Here is a 17,372-nt window from a genome sequence, read left to right as displayed (position 1 = left end):
TATTTTCTATTTTTCCCCTTGAAAAATAGCAAATTAGGTATTTTCTTTACTGGAATGTGGAAGAAAGAAAATATATCTTTTTGTTGTTATGTTTTTCCATTCTAACAAATGTCCTTCTGTTCTTGTTTGAGATAAATTAATTATTCTTGTTAAAAGCTGCTTCTGTTATTATTCAAATCCTTCTGAATTTATTGTTTGTATTTACACAATTTTTTTGATGTGCTTCCGCGATGAGTTCTATTTTTTTTTATTTTAGTAGACTCTAGTTATGTTTTCTCCTCTTTTACCTCTTTAGTTTTGTTTGAATATTTTGACGAATAGAACTAAAATCTGTGTAATCTCAAATCCTCAATTTGATTGCTCCTGGCATAGAAGGACTCGTATATAGTTCTTTAAAACTGGACAATTTAATATCACTCTTAATCGGGTTTGCCTCTTTGTTAACTTTTTTTCCTACCAATTTTCCATTTTTGTTTTTGTTGACCCAATTTCGCAAAGCATCTGATCATGTGGTTTTCTTACCTAACCTAGTTAAAGGTTTACTTCTCATTATGTATTTGATGTTTCAATTATTTTGTTTATACTTTCTTATTTTATTCAGCTTATAGTCTCATTTTTAGATTGGCTAATATACTCTTAACATATGATAGAGCACTAAGTTTTCATCTCTGTTGTCCTATGCAATGCTTGCACCATAAATTTTGTTAGCTTTTTTTTAATTTATCTATGGTGGCAGTTTCAGGATTCAACATTTTGATGTGCTGGTAAAATACTTGCAAGAATGATTAACTTTCTAGTTCACTACTATTGTGATATGATTTTTTGCACCGGATGAATTTTTAATTTTTTATAGAACAATAAAGTTGTTAATTGGATATATTTGGGATTGATGGTGGTGATTATGCAAAAAAATCATAACAAGTAAAGGCCTCGTCAAATGTAGTTGGCTTTATTTAGTGTGATAGGGCTCAGGTGTTGTTATTGCTGTACTAGTTGTTTATGTCCCCTGCTTTGAGCTAATATTCTTGACTTGTTTAACTCTAGGTCTGTAGCTGAAATTTTCAAAAGTCGAATTGCCCCAATTTTGGAAGACCCTACTGAAGATCTTAGCTTGAATAAGATCTTGGAAGGGAAAACTAGAAGGATCTCAACTTGCATGTTCTATAGCATATTGGTGAGTTGTTAGAAATATTTTCAAGTGGATTTTCTTTCACTTAATAGTATATATGACACACCTGCATAATGGCATTGTAGAAAGGAAGCAGCATTGCGCCAAAGAGAGGTAATATGGGATTAACTTGAAGTGTAGATGCGTGTATCATAAAAGAAGTATGTATACATCACAGTGAATGGAGCTATTGTTCACCAAATAATAGCATGTACCATCTCTTTTTGGATACAGGCTGCACTTAAAAATGCCAAAAAGGATGGAATTGGTAAGGAAATCACATCTCTGCAGGCTGTAGTTGAGGTGAATATATTTTCTCCTCCCCCCTTCATTATTGCCAGAATAAATAATTTTTCTAAGAATGATTCCTCTCTTGTTATATGTTGAAATGATTTCTTCTCCAACAGAACGCAAAAGTTGAAGTGGCAGCTGCTGCGAGCCAGCTAAATGGAGCTGAATCTGAAGTGAAAGCTCTTCGGTCATTACTGCTAAATTTTATCTTGTGTAACATTTGCTATGGATTATAGGCATCTGTGCAGATGTTGCAGTTTCAAAGTATGAACTTTGGTCATTATTAGCCCCTCTTCCTTTTGAGGTTGTCCTTTCTGCAGGACAAAAAGCTAAGGAGGAATAATGGAAAAAAGGCATGAAATAAAGACTTCTTATTCTTCATTTCATACTAATTTGACAGTGTTATAGGACAAATCTGTGCTCATGTTATTTTTTCTTTAGTGATAATTTTTACTGTTCTGTTTTATTATGAACCCTTGGTTTTTCTAGATATAATTATAATCAGTTTTAAGCAGGTGATGAAGCCCCAGACAAGAAAAGCAAATTTGTTCCAGACTTGAATGATCTTACTGGAGAAGGAAATATCAAGAATATGCTTTCAGTTGAAATGGGACTGAAGGAGTTGGCATCTTTAAAGGTTTCTTTGAATGCATTGGTTTTCTTGTTTTCCTAACATTCCTCTATTGCGTATTTTCATAATTAAACCATTTAAAATTTTCATGTTTTTGTTTAGAAGGCATTGTAGTCGCTGCTTTGAATTCCCAATCAATGGTTGTCATGCATAACCTGTCAAATCATTTTTACTTTCTCATTTTGGTTGCTTATTCCCTAGAGTAGAACATTAGAAATCATCTTCAGCTAGTGGAAAATAGTTTAATTTTTGCTGCATAGTACATTAGTAATTTTCAAGTGGTAGGTAAGCTCATCCTTATTCCCTTTGTCTCGAGTTTGAGCCCTTGGATGTTTATAGAACTGTATTGAGAGAAGCAGTTATAGTTCCTCCAGTTGGGTTAGTATACCAGTGGCAAAGACTCATGGTTTTCATTCTTACTTTAATTGTGCTTGTTAATGGAGTGTAAATAGAGAATATAAAAGAGGTTATAATTTCAATTCAAGATTTTTGTTTTTGGGGTAGAATCAAGTTATCTTTTGCTATTAATATTGTCAAAACAAATTTTTATTGATATGCATAAAGATTGAAAGAATAGATGTTGTTGAATGGATGGAGTATTTGAGTATGGTTCTATGTATATGGAAGGAATGCACAAAATTTTGTATGTTATATGTCAAAAGTTTCCCCCTTATTACCGAACATGTGTTTGACAAGTGGAGCGTATGTATAAGTGACCCCATGTTGTTTTTGGCTTAATATGTTCAATTGCATAAGAAGGCAGTGATGGGGTTTTTGCAGGTTTCTGGAGCTCTCTGTGTGCTGCCGGAAGCTGGGGAGATTGAGCCAATTACTCATGTTTTATGTACTGTGTATCATTTTTTTTATATGAAATATTCATAGAATTTAAGTGCTATAAATATTTTTTTCTCATCTTATTTGCATCACGAAAAAAACTTGTATAATGATTATTGATTAATGAAAGAGGTTATAAGAATTTCATTGTGTGAATTTGTGAATTTAATGAAATATTTCATGTTGTAGTAATTAATTTTAGTATATTTATATTGTGTATAATATAAATAAAAAATAGTATAATATAACTAAAAAAATGTTACTAAAGATCTTTTGTAATATTTTTTAAGTGTTACAAAAAATATCTATGGTAACATTTTTTTAAGTGTTATAAAAAATATCTATGGTAACATTTTTCTAAGTGTTACATAAAATATCTATTGTAACATTTTTTAAGTGATACAAAAAATATCTATGATAAGATTTTTCTAAGTGTTACAAAATATATCTATTGTAACATTTTTTTAAGTGTTACCAAGAAAGGTCTATTGTAACATTTCTCATAATATTACTATAAAAAATCTATTGTAACATTTTTATTAAATGTTGTTAAATCTTTAAAAAAATGTTAATAAAATTCTTTAGTAACATAGGGTATATTTAACATTTGTTAAAATGTTACTAATATACATAAGTAACATTTTAATATAACTTGGTAATATTTTTTAAATGTTAGTAAAAGTCAAGTATGTAGTAGTGTATATACATAGATTATACATATATAGCCATTATTCATTACAATATTATTATAGACTAATATTTGGCAAGCATTGGCAGAGAATAACAAAATGAGAATTAGGAAAATGGTACTAATAATAAGTTTTGCAAGCATATTATTGCCATTGTGCATAGTAGCTATGGTAGCTAATGAGGCAGAGCCTCCAGAATCAGGGAACCTGCTCCAAATCTCGTTCTCCTTCGTACTCTCGCTCTCAATCTTACCCCAAATCACATTCTCCTTCACACTCTTGCTCTCAATCTCACTGGCGCTCTCGATCGTTCTCCTTTTCTGCTTCGCACTTTCGCTCTCAATCTCACTGACGCTCTCAATCGTGCTCCTCCGCTCCTTGAATCTCTCTCTCGTTTAAACAAATTCTAGGGTTGGGTTTGTTATTCTCTGTTTTGAGGTGAGTCTAATGGAGGAGGAGAAGAACCTCCTTTCGTGTTCTTTCTTCTCTAATTTTCACTGCTTCATTATTATTCTTTGCAATCTTCTTAAGCATTTTTGTATATATTTGTTAAGATTTTTTGGCCATGAATTGATTGAATTCCTAATGTTAAGATCTACTTAATTCAATCCCGAGAATCCCGAAGAGGACACTGGTGATTTCAGATTGTATCTCCAACTGCTAAGGCGCTCCTTTTTCTTTCCTGGCTTCATTTCTGAAATTCATTTAGTTATCCTAGCAATATTTTACACTAGAAAGCAAAGTGTTAGTAGTTAGTAACTAGAACGAGAGAAGCAAGACTTGGATATAATGTGATATGTTACGACTATTGTGATATGATATTGTTATGCCTGTTCTGTTTATGTTTCTGTTTGTGTTTGTAAACTTAACTAGTTAACTAACCAGTTTTAAGTTTTTGCTATGGAGACAGTAATAACATGAATAATGTTCAGCTAAATGATTATGTTCTTGGCCTGATTGTGTTTAAATCAGACCTCCATGACCCTTCTTCATATCTTGCTTCATGGAAAGATGATTCAAGTGCTTGTTCATGGAACAGGGTTCAATGTAATTGATGCGTGAGCATATTTCCTATTTTTTCCTAGTGAATTTGCATTCAATTTATCGAGTTTAATCAAGAATTAATTATCTTTTAGCTACAATAGATGCTACTTTGAATCATTTGTAATTCTATTTATTTTAGGTAGCATTTGGCTGGATTTGATGGAGTTTTCGCAGAAAAAGAGAAGAAGGCGAATGATGCTATCAACGCTGACCTCTCTGTACTCAAACCTGAATAACTTGAGCTACATAGGTCCAATGGACGTGATTCTAGTGGTGTTGGAAAGCTAACTTTCAGAAATTTCCAACGATATATAATAGTCTATACTTCTTTTCCACCAGTTCTGCCAAGGCTGCGCCTAACTTGAGAAATCTCAAGTTAGGCGCAAGACATTAACAACAACATACAACAATTGCCTTGACTCCTTAAGTAAGGCGCAATAAATCTTCAAGTAACGCACACCATGTGAGTTCAACACGCCCTTCCTCCCTGCATCCCTCAAGTAAGGCGCAGCTATTCCCCAAGTTAGGCGTGGATCCTAGTGAAGCCAAGTGGTCCCCATGCTTACAAGCCTCGCACGGATTGTTGATTGATTCTTTATTAAACTTTAATTCAATTTAAAAATAGGAAAATATATTATTTAGTTTTAGGAAATATAATTTACATTAATTAGGATTAGATATAAAAGGGAAAAAGAATCAGCCCTTCGGGCTCTTCTCTTCTCTTCTACCGGATTCGACAATTTATAGTTTATCTGAATCCTAGTTTTTCTCCCTGAACCATGAGCAACTAAACCTCCATTGTTAAGGTTAGGAGCTCTGTCTATTGTATGGATTGATACTATTATTTTTCTATTTTAATTCATGTACTGATTTATTATTCAAGAATTGTTTTCATTCTTTATTTTATAAATCTGGGTGGAACAAAAGTATGACCTTGATTCTAATAGAGTTCTTATATAACTTGGAAAACCTCTTTACTTGAACAACAGCTTGAAAATATAGTCTCTTACATCTCTAATTATCTAGACTTAACGGGATACGTGATATATAATCCTCTTATATTTGGGTAATTAGGATTTTTGTGGCATATAAACTATAATTGAACTTCACCCTCTAATTGGAATTAAGTGACCAAGGAATTGGCGGTTGATGAATTTTAGAGGAGACTAAAAAGGTCTAAGGAATTAGGGTTTAGTCAGATATAGTTTGCCATGAATTAAATCTTGCATAATTAAAATAGTTAGTAAGAAAAGTCAATCCAGAAAATAGATAACTCTGAAGCCTTAACTGTTTCTCTATATATTATTCACTATTTGTTTACTGCTAGCTTTTCTGATTCTCTGATTTACTGTTTAATGCAATTGAGACCCAAACAATACTTTCTGTTTGTCTGACTAAGCCAATCACTCAACCATTGTTGCTTGATCCATAAATACTCGTGGGATCGACCCTCATTCACCTGAGGTACTACTTGGTACGACCCGGTGCACTTGCCGGTTAGTTTGCGGTTATAAATTTTGCACCAGCAATCCAGCAACAGGAAGATTCACTGAGATCAATCTTGCTGGGTTGGGATTATCTGGAAGAATTGGAAAAGGCCTTGAGAAGTTGCAGCATCTAATGGTATTGTCTCTTTCTCATAACAATTTCAATGGTAGCATTACTCCTTCATTTACACTTTCCAGCACCATTCAGAATCTTAATCTAAGTCACAATGGCTTCTCTGGTCAAATACCAACTTTGTTTCTCAACATGAGTTCAATTAGGTCTCTTGATCTTTCTCACAACTCATTCTCAGGACATATCCCTCAAAGTTTCTTTGACAGTTACAATTTCTTTCACTACTTTTCTTTGTCCAACAACATGTTTGAAGGACAAAATCCAAGTAGAATCTCTAGATGTTCTTCATTGAATAGCATTGATCTTTCGAATAACCGTTTCGCCGGTTATATTGATTTTGCTGTTGTTTGGTCATTGAGTAAGCTTAGGCAATTGGATTTTTCCAGCAATGCCTTATCAGTTTCGAATTGAAGATTAATGACCCAATGTTTTTGAGATTCTTTTCATGAGTTTCCTTTTTATCTAATTTTTTCTGCTCAAGCATGCAGGACAAAAATAAAGGCCAAAAGTTTAAAATAAAGTAAGTTTGAACTACTAATTCACAAGCTCATATATTGCTCTTTTTACGCTCGTACCTTAGATTAGATTATATATTTATTTCTTGGATCCCGCTAGGGAGACAATGGACTATTTGTACAATGTGCACAATGGGCTATTGAGTTACAAAATGAACATCCCTCATACTATCTAGAATAACCATCCGAGTACTAGAGATAATAAACATCTTTCCAAAAGTTTAAACTGATTTTTGGGTTCACTAAGGGTCGAACTCTTGACCTTTCAGATCTAGAGCTCTAATACCATGTCATGATACCACTCATCCCAAAAGCTTCAGCTGATGGAAAAAGGTAATACTAATAGTTATATCTCTAATACTCCCTAAACCTCCATTGTACACATTGTATAAATATTCCATTGGCTCCTCATACTTTCCCTTATTTCTTTTGTAGCAAGGATGAAGAAGACGAGACCATTGTAAATGTGAAGTGCCACTATGCTCAAGCAGAAATTGATAATTGCATTTTTAGTCTTGGTGATTGTGCAATTACAAAAGTAAGTGCATAGAGTTTGAAGACATACAATCTTTATCCTATTAAAATTTGTTGTGACTTTTAATTGAACTGTGTAACATCCTTTTTTTTTAATTGGCATATTTGCATCCTTTTTAAGCTTAACGGTGTTTGTTGCGCTTCTGTGTCCTGTTCTTGTTTCCCTCCATTGCTGATTTGCTTTTGAGGTGCTATAAATGGAAATTCCATAACGGAAGCTCAACAAATTGTAGGAAAATCTACATAGATTATAAGGAAAATCCTAATAAAAACCTGTTACTCATCAACACAAGAAGTAACCGTCTTCCTCTTGTCAGTTTTCTCTCTATCTTTCAAATATTCATTTCAATTTCTATGCTTTGTTCCACTAGAAATAAGTTTATTTCACGGCACAGTCACAATCTGATGAGCTTTATAGTTTGCCCTTTTTCTTTCTTACTCATGCTAAAAAGATGTATCTTTTATTTTTATTTTTATTTTGAAGAGATAGAAGGGTCTCTTGTTGGATTTTCGCTCTCAAGTTTTGTATACAACTTATCTATTTGTAGACATGAGTTTTAGACTTGAGTTCTGTTGGGTTTGAATCTTTCTTGTGTTTTAGATTGTAATAAGTGTAAGTACTGGCATAGAAGTTACATTTTCAGTATACAACTCATGCTAAATGAATGAAGTTCTTGTTTGAAATAATAAAATTAAATTTGGATTCTAAATCTCATGTCATGCCATTTCAAGGTTCATTTACTGCTCTTCTGCTGGTGTCTATCTCAAATCTGATCTATTACCTCATGTCGAGGTCAGTTTACACTTTACAAATATTCTATATTAGTGCAGGATCCAAAAAATGGTCACACCTGAAGGATGTTAATTGAATACTAATACTTGTTAAGAAAAAATGATAGGTTGATGGAGTGGATCCAAAGAGCAGGCATAAGGAAAAGCTTGAGACAGAGAGCTTGCTGTATTCAAGAGGTGTTAACTGGACTTCATTAAGGCTCTCATTTCCAAGGTAGCATCCTCATCCTCCATATTTACTATTAGTATTTAGTACTACTACACTGCCCTGTATTTGATTTGCAACTTACAACTACATTTCGACTCCATTCTAGTGCTAAGTGCTAACTTACTTTAATTACAGTAATTAATTAATAATTAATTGTTAGTACTCCTTATATAATTGAGCTGCTCCATTTTCATTGCATATTATATACTATTGTTTGTGGTAATCAAAATTGCTTGTCATTTTATGGTTTGTATTTGGTTCTTCTTGTCTTGTGCACCCCGTTGGGCATGTGGGGGAACTCTGCAACTGCTCATTCATTCAATCTAGCTGCACAATATAGGATAAAGTTCTACTCATCACGTGCACGACAACACTTTAACTGCAGCTGTGATTTTCTATAAGATTCCAGAAGACGTTAAAGAAATTTTTTTAACGGGTGCTACTTCCAAGCTCGGCAGAGCTATTGCGCTTTATCTCTGCCGAAAGAAAGTTAAAGTTCTGGTAATAAGCTTTTCTATTTATTCTCAATCTGTTACTGCCTCACATCTTACAATTTTCATTATTAGTGTTTTAAATATAGGCAAATTAAATTTCTAATATCAATATGTCATTAATTAGTTGTACCTCTTAGTAATCAAAATATGATAATTAAATAAAATGAAGTTATTAACATACATTTGCAAGAATTTGAGTATATATGTTTAGACCAACGCTGATTGATTTTCATAATTTAGCACAATATAGGATATGCTAAGTTATATATTTTATATTTATTTTGTTAGTAAGTATATTTTATTAAAAAACATTCATAATATAGAAAAATAAATATATCTATCTTATAGAAAATAAATAGTATTTAAGTGTTATATACAAAAAATAAATATTTATGAAATGTGTTGAAATAAGGAGGAACTGAAACTGAAAGCTTTTATTGACTATAAAGGATAAAAGCCTCTAGCTATATCCTCTTACATTTTTTGCTCTTTATTCTTTCTTGATCTTGCCCCTTTTTTATTCTATCTTAATTTGTTTTTGAAATGGTTGAGACTAGTTGACAGTAAACAGTTATATTTTACAAATCTTTTGGTGATTTACTCTTTTAAAGATTAATAATGAACTTTCTAACTACATTAATACACAAGAATAGGACCACGAATACTACTAATTATAACCCAACATGATATATATTATATACCTAATATTTTTTATTTAATTCACTATTAATTTTTAATCTTTTATACTAAAATATTGACTCAGTAGTATTTTCTAAAATTTATATCAATAAGCTATATGTTCCTTTTTTTAATTGGTGTCTCAATAAGTTACATTCTATTTACAGAGGTAGAGATTTTTTTGTCTGATTTAGCACATTTAAACCTTTTTCATCCAAAAATTATTTGCAGCCATTCATATTTATATACTTAAAAATTAATCCTGTGATTCTGGTTTATATACTCAAGCCAATTGCTAAATATAAAGGTTTCTTATGCTTATTACACTTATTACACTTGTATAGAGGAGAGGGAAGCTCATTTGAAAGCTCGGTAAGTGATCCACAACTTTAGAATGTTATGGACTTTTCCATTATAATGTATTTTTATAATTGTCAATTCACTATTAGTTTGTCTTATGTTACCTTTCTTGTAGTTTTCTATCTCCTTCTTTACTGTCATTGATCAAAGAAATAAACATAGGAGTTTATTTGCTAGTATATATAATATTTGAAAGCTAGACATGTATGACTGTTTTGAGTGATAAGAAAGGTTCTGTGTCTATTTCTTGCATCATTCTCTACTTGAGTATATACATAAGCTGCTAGTTATTCTAATCTCCGGTCTTCACTGAAGTTGAAATTGCTACAATGAGTTACTGGTGAAATTCAGTGTTCAATCTCCACTTGAATACTTGATCCTTTCAATTCTATAGAGAATTCTTACATGACTTAATAAAAAAATTTAGCATGCTGTACCTGTTGTTTTCCCTGTATTTGCCATTGATTACAATTTTCTGATAGCTTTGGCGAAGGATTAGTTGAGAAATCTAGAAATAGAAGATTTCAAGTACTTTTACTATTTTCAATGCATTTTTTTTCTTATGGTTCCTTAATCAGTGCCATTAAGGGCACTACAAAGATAACGAATAAAAAATAAATGTTATACCTCTGTAGAAGCTCATTATGCTGCTGTGTATGAGCTATAGAAAGTTTCTTCTCTGTAAGTTCTACAATTTACGGCCTCTTATGTCTAGTTGAGGGAATAAGTAGCTTAAATTTCAGTTAGCATATAAAATTTTCAGGATTTGAAAGGTAAATTCAGCGTGCTTGCTGTATCAGAGAAGTAGAAAAGAAGAATGCATGGAGTGCAATCTTTGATGTGGAGGATCCGAGATCAAAAGTCCCACATTATAAAGGAAAGTTTTTGAAATCTCTCCTGAACTAGTTGTCGCAGCAATGAACTAGTCAAGCAGATAAATACATTTTTCTAGGATTAGTATAAGGACTAAGTTTTTTATGTATATAGTATCACTTTTCTTTTTTTTTTTTTTATATGGAATGTTCATAGAGTTTAAGTGCTATAAGTATTTTTTTTCTTTTTTCTTTTTATTTGCATCACGAAGCAAACTTGTACAATGATTATTGATTAATAAAAGAGGTTATAAAAATTTTATTTTGTGAATTTGTGAATTTAATTAAATATTTTATGTTGTAGTAATTAATTTTAGTATATTTATATTATGTATAATATAAAATAAAACAAATAGTATAATATAACTAAAAAATGTTACTAAAGAGTTTTTGTAACATTTTTTAAGTGTTACAAAAAATATTTATGGTAACATTTTTTAGAGTGTTACAAAAAATATCTATGGTAATATTTTTTTAAGTGTTACATAAAATATCTATTGTAACATTTTTTAAATGTTATAAAAAATATCTATGATAACATTTTTTTAAGTGTTACAAAATATATCTATTGTAACATTTCTTTAAGTGTTACTAAGAAATGTCTATTGTAATATTTTTACTAAATGTTATTAAATCTTTTGAAAAATGTTAGTAAAATTTTTTAGTAATATAGGATATATTTAACATTTGTTAAAATAGGTAATATTTTAATATGATTTGGTAATATTTTTTAAATGTTAGTAAAACTCAATTATGTAGTAGTGGTGGTAAGTGTGAAGAATACATTCAAGTTGTTTGGAGAGAAACTACTCATGTTGGATGTGCTAATGGTAAATGCCCAAAAACAGGATGCATCATTGCCAAGTGCACCGTTACTGTTTGTCTTTATAGTCCTAAAGGAAACGTTCAAGGCCATCGTCCTTTCTAGCTAATTACAACCAATGTTATATGCACCAATTTTTCTCTTCATTTTTTGCTATACACCTTTAAATTATTGTAAAATAAAAAAGGAAAAAATAATTATATAAATGGTGCATGCAAATATCATTTCTCTTTTAATATGTAGTATGTACTATAAATTTGCACTTTTTATTATCGTTCTTGTTGAACTTGTTTTATGTGGTTATTAATTTTAGCTTATAACTATGGTTGTGTTTGTCTAAGGTTATTTTTTTGCCTTCTATATATGCATGTTATGTTTTTCTTCTAATTAGAAATTAAAACAGTCTGCAGTTAGTATTACACATTAGTAATTTTTAGATAATTAACAAATTTTTTACCCTAACAAAGTAAAGATTAATATATCAAATAACAATAATATTTAAGAGCCAAAAGAAAATCAACTTAAAACATTCTAAAATTATTTTATTGTACTGTGTACTATTTAATAATTATCAGTTACTTTATTTTGTATTTATTAATTACTGGTAAAGAGTAATATATTAAATAAATACTAAATTCTTATTCTCATGATGATGGCATTATTGATGTTAATTGAGGAACTATTATTTAGCAATTACTTATTGTTCACTGGTCCGATCCTAGTGATTTTCATTATGCCACTGATAAATGCATAATTGGGAATGACCGAATGAGTTAGATGATAAAATTTATATCCTCGAGTAAAAGTTGCATGCGAATGTGTTATGCTATCATATGAATGTATAAAACTAACTATTAGAGCTGACTTAGATATAGATAAAAGGCAGAGTCTATGCAGCAACCAACAAATAGGCTGTAATTAATTTGATGAATTGTAATTAGGTATTTGCCAGGTCCCTAAATGTTATTTCTAATTGTTAAAAAATATTAAATAATTATTTTTAAATTTAAAAGTATAAAAATTAAAAAAAATTTAAATATTTACAATTTATTTAAAAAAATTAGACAACAAATATTAGATGCCATAGAATTGGCCTTGTAATTAATATGTGACATTATACGTATATGCATAAGTTTTGACTTGTTAATTAGGCCTAATAATGATCAATATCTCTTAAAACATTTATATGAAGTTAGAGAGAGGGGGTTTTAAATCAAACATTTATATCAAGTTAAACCACACATATATGATATAATTTTAGCAATACAAATAGCTATTTTTTAAGAAAAATTATGTTTATATTTCTTTTTCTTATATTATTAATTCCAAAATGTTGTGTAGAATATTAATTTTGGTGAGATTAATACCTCTATTATAGTAATATAGTTTAGATTTATCAATTTTAACGAGGTTAATAATCTTGTTATGAAAATCTATTTTAGTTAATCAAGTTAAAGATATAAAATAGACTTCTTACTTCTAAAAGAGTCTAGAATAAAATAAATACAAAATTTATATTATATTCAACTCACATTCACTTTAAAATCAAAGAGTACATTTGTTATTTATATTTGTAAAAAATAAAGTCTTTATAATTTAAATAGTGTAAAATTAATGCATAACACAAAATTTATTATATATTTTAAACAATATAAAATTTGTATCTCCTTATTATAATTAGGAGTAAGTATTGTTTTGGTCCCTAACATTTAGATTCACAATTGAAACCGTCTCTGACGTAATTTTTTATTTAGAATCGTCTTTAATGTTATATTTGATTTTAAAATCGTCCCTTCGAATAAAATTTTTTATTTTATTACTAAATTACCCCTATTCTAATAAAAAAATTATAAAATCAAAAAAAATAAAAGAAAAGAACATGATGCCGCTGCACCTCACCGATTCTGCTTCTACTTCCTTCTGCTTCTTGCTTCGGTACTGTTTTTGATTCGCCTTCTGCTTCTGCTTCCGGTTCTATTTCTGCGTCTGCTTCTGTGTATGTTTTTGTTTCTGTTTCTACTTCTGCTTCTTCTTCTAATTTTGATTTTAATTTGTTATTTTTTTATTTTATTATTGTTGTGGGTTTATTTTGTTGTTGAATTTAATGTTGTTGTTTCTGAATTTGAATAATATGTTATTGTTGGTGTTCTTGAATCTGATTATTAGTATTTAGTAGGAGTAAGGGACGTGGTGATAAAAGTGATGGTGGTGGAAGGTATTTTTGTCCGTAAAAAGTCAAAAACACGATTTTAAAATCAAATACAATATTAAGAACAATTCTAAATAAAAAATTTTGTCAGAAACGATTTTAATTTTGACCTTAAACGTTAGGGACCAAAATAATACTTACCTCTTATAATTAACTAATTAATATACTTAATCTACTATTTCTCCTTGTTCCTGCATCATTTACAAGCATTTTTATTAATTTGACCCCAAGTTATTATGAAAGATCAGAGTCAAGAATCATTAATTATATAATCATTATACTGCTCTAATTGATAATTAATATTTTATGTTTCTTTCTTAGCTTGATCATCTAGTAATTAAATCAATACATGTATTCAAGTACATCAAAAGGCAACTATATGATATATATGGTGATGCACCGACAATGATATAGATACGGGACACGATACGACACGAAACATTCTGACATGTAAATTTTAAAATCTTATAAGACACGTATTTTTTAGATAAATCGTAATGATATTTTGATATTTTATTGATATTAAAATATAAATTAATTTTTTAATTATTTTTAATATCTTATTTTAATTATATCAAATATTTAAAATATTTTTTATTTTAATAAATAATAATATATACTATATCTAAATTTATTTCAAGAATATATGTTAAGAATAAGACTGGACACGCTGACACGTGATGATATTTAAGTGTGTCCAAACATGTGGTATCCGAAAAAGAATTTTTTATTTTTTATTGACACACGATTAGACACAGTACACATGCATATCAAACAAGCTAAGTATCGATAAGTGTCGTGTCCGAAATATATCCGATACGCTTATACCGCAATTCAACAAAGTGTCCGTAATTCATATATATATATATAGATTGTACATATAGCCATGATTCATTACAATATTATAGACTGATAATTGGCAAGCATTGACAGAGAACAACAAAATGAGAATTATGATGGCAATAATAATAAGTTTTGTAAGCATATTATTGCCATTGTGCATAGTAGCTTTGGTAGCTAATGAGGTAGAGTCTCCAGAAGAGTATTTGAGAGGCCACAACACTGCACGAGCAATGGTTGGGGTTCCTCCGCTGAAGTGGGATGTGAAACTTAAAAAAAAAGCTCAAAAGTTCGTGAATAAAAGCCTCCAAATCTGCCGGGGAAAACCACCGCCATCCAAGTCACCTATCTACGGCCAGAATATTATGTTGCAGTATGAATCTGCTGAGCACGCTACAGCAGCAAAAGCGGTAGCGAGGTGGGTGGCACAAAAAGAGTACTACGACCATAAATCCAACTCGTGTATTGGTGGTAAGGAGTGTGATGAATACACTCAAGTTGTTTGGAGAGAAACTACTCATGTTGGATGTGCTAATGCCAAATGCCCAGAAACACTATGCTCCATGGCCAAGTGCACCATTATTGTTTGTCTTTATAGTCCTAAAGGAAACGTTCAAGGCAGTCGTCCTTTCTAGCTAATTGCAACCAATATAATGTTATATGCACCAATTTTTTTCTTCATTTTTTGCTATACACCTTTAAATTTTCGTTAAAAGAAAAAGAGAAAATAATTATAAAAATGGTGCATGCAAATATCATTTCTCTTTTAATATGTAGTATGTACTATAAATTTGCACTTTCTATTATCGTTCTTGTCAATCTTGTAGTTTTTTGTGGTTATTAATTAATTTTAGCTTATAAGAACGTTTTTTTTTTTAATTTGCCTTGTATATATGCATGTTATGTTTTTCTTCTAATTAAAAACTAAAACAGTCTGCAGTTAGTATTACACATTAGTATTTTTTAGATAATTAACAAATCTTTTACCCTGACAAAGTAAAGATTAATACATCAAATAACAATAATATTTAAGAGCCAAAAGAAAATCAACTTAAAACATTCTAATAATTTTATCGTGTACAATTTTAATAATTATCAGTTACTTTATTTTGTATTTATTAATTACGGTTAGAATAATTAAATAATATTAAATATAATAAGTATTTATAGAAATTATATGTATTAGCGACTCAACAGGTATTAATGTGTCTGTTCAGCCACTTTTTTATTCAATTTAAGAAATTTTTTTATATTTTTATTTTTAAAATTATAAATTTAATATTAATAATTAAAAAATAAAATGTATAAAAAAATATATAAAATTATAGACATTAAATTAAATAAAATAATATTAGCACTTTGAGGAACTATATTAACAATAACTTGTTTAGTGATTTATATATATATTATTATGCCATTCACAAATGCATAAGTGAGAAAGGGATTAATGATAAAATCTATGGATTCCAAGAAGTTACATGCGGATGTGTTAACTAAGTGTGTGTTTGGATTATAATTTGTAGATAGGAGTTTGCATCAAATTGATTTTATAAAATTAATTTTGATAAAAAGTAAGTTTGTTAACGTAGTTTATGTTTAGCAATTTTTATATCAAAATTGATTATAGTAAAATAAACGTTGTTTAGATTATATTATTTAAAATCACTTTGAGATGAAAAATTATTAAAAGGGACATCAATTTAAATAATTTTTTTAATATACATGCAAAATTAGAAAACCAACAAAAATAATATAAAAAAAATATTTATCATATAAATAAAAAAAAATACTACATAAATAATATAAAAAAATTTATCATATAAATAAAAAATATAATAAAAACATAAAAATTAAAATATGAAAATGAGTACTAAAAATAATAAAAAATTAAAATATTTAATTTATTAGTGATTGAAACAAATTTGAACGATTTTGATAAAAAAATTGAAACGAAGAACTATGAAGAAGTAGGAAGAACTACAAAGAATTACTGTAAAGGTAATAGTTACTAATATTCTTTTTATAGAAAAAAATAAAAGGTAGAGTTGATAAAAAAAAATTCACCTAATTTTTCAAAAATAATTAACAATTATAAAATCATTTATGCATTCAAAAAGATAAAAATTGCTAAAGATAAGAGTAAAACTTTTAAAAGGCTCATACTTCTCTCTTTCCCAACCCGTTTACTAAACACACCTTTAAGTTTTCTATAGAACAGAAGTCAAAAATAAATAATGTGTATAGAACTATTACAACTATGTGGAAAGATTACGGACCTTAGTGCGACTCAGATGAAAAGCTGAATCTATGCAGCAATTAAACAATTAGTAGGTATTTAATATACGTAGTATGTATCTTATATCTTCTAGGTGTATACATCTTATGAGTAATATTATGAAAAAAAATCTAAACTTATTTTATTTGACTTAATATCTACAATTTTATATATTTAATATTTCAAATTAGATATTTATTATATTTAATATTATATATTTATTTTAAAAATAATTAATAAAGATAAAATACAATAACTTTAAACTAATTTAGATGAATTTTTATTATCTCTTAAATATTTTTCCTTTGTTCGTATGATACAAAATAAACAGATGTGCATAAATAATTTGGAATTATTTCTGATCGAATTTAACAAATAACTATGGTAATAAAACCTAACAGTTACAAAAAGTAATTCTCAACTATATAAATGAAGGTTGAGAAGCATATAATAATTACTTGTTAGGTTCGATGAGTCATTTGATTCAGCCTACAC

General features: G+C 29.2%; 1 protein-coding gene across 2 annotated transcripts; it reads left to right on the top strand.

Moving 5' to 3' along the window:
- LOC107621995 (pathogenesis-related protein 1B-like) lies at positions 3,694-15,405 on the top strand. 2 transcript variants are annotated; one of them, XM_021113800.1, is made up of 2 exons: positions 3,694-3,796; positions 14,788-15,405. In XM_021113800.1, the coding sequence occupies exons 1-2, from the start codon at positions 3,713-3,715 to the stop codon at positions 15,235-15,237; spliced, it is 534 nt and encodes a 177-aa protein (XP_020969459.1). In that variant the 5' UTR covers positions 3,694-3,712; the 3' UTR covers positions 15,238-15,405. The 2 variants fall into 2 exon arrangements, with proteins under 2 accessions (XP_020969459.1, XP_016179425.1); XM_016323939.2 differs by lacking the exon at positions 3,694-3,796 and having other exon boundaries at positions 14,613-15,405.

Source organism: Arachis ipaensis, chromosome B10 (assembly GCF_000816755.2).
Source record: "Arachis ipaensis cultivar K30076 chromosome B10, Araip1.1, whole genome shotgun sequence".
NCBI lineage: Eukaryota > Viridiplantae > Streptophyta > Magnoliopsida > Fabales > Fabaceae > Arachis > Arachis ipaensis.
This window is presented reverse-complemented; position numbering and strand designations above follow the sequence as displayed.

What these genes read in the sequence shown, in the direction of transcription:
- LOC107621995 (XM_021113800.1), top strand. Translation starts at nt 3,713, where the DNA reads ATGAGAATTAGGAAAATGGTACTAATAATAAGTTTTGCAAGCATATTA. An exon ending in TAGCTATGGTAGCTAATGAG is followed by an intron (nt 3,797 to 14,787) that starts GCAGAGCCTCCA and finishes GTAGCTAATGAG; the next exon opens with GTAGAGTCTCCAGAAGAGTA.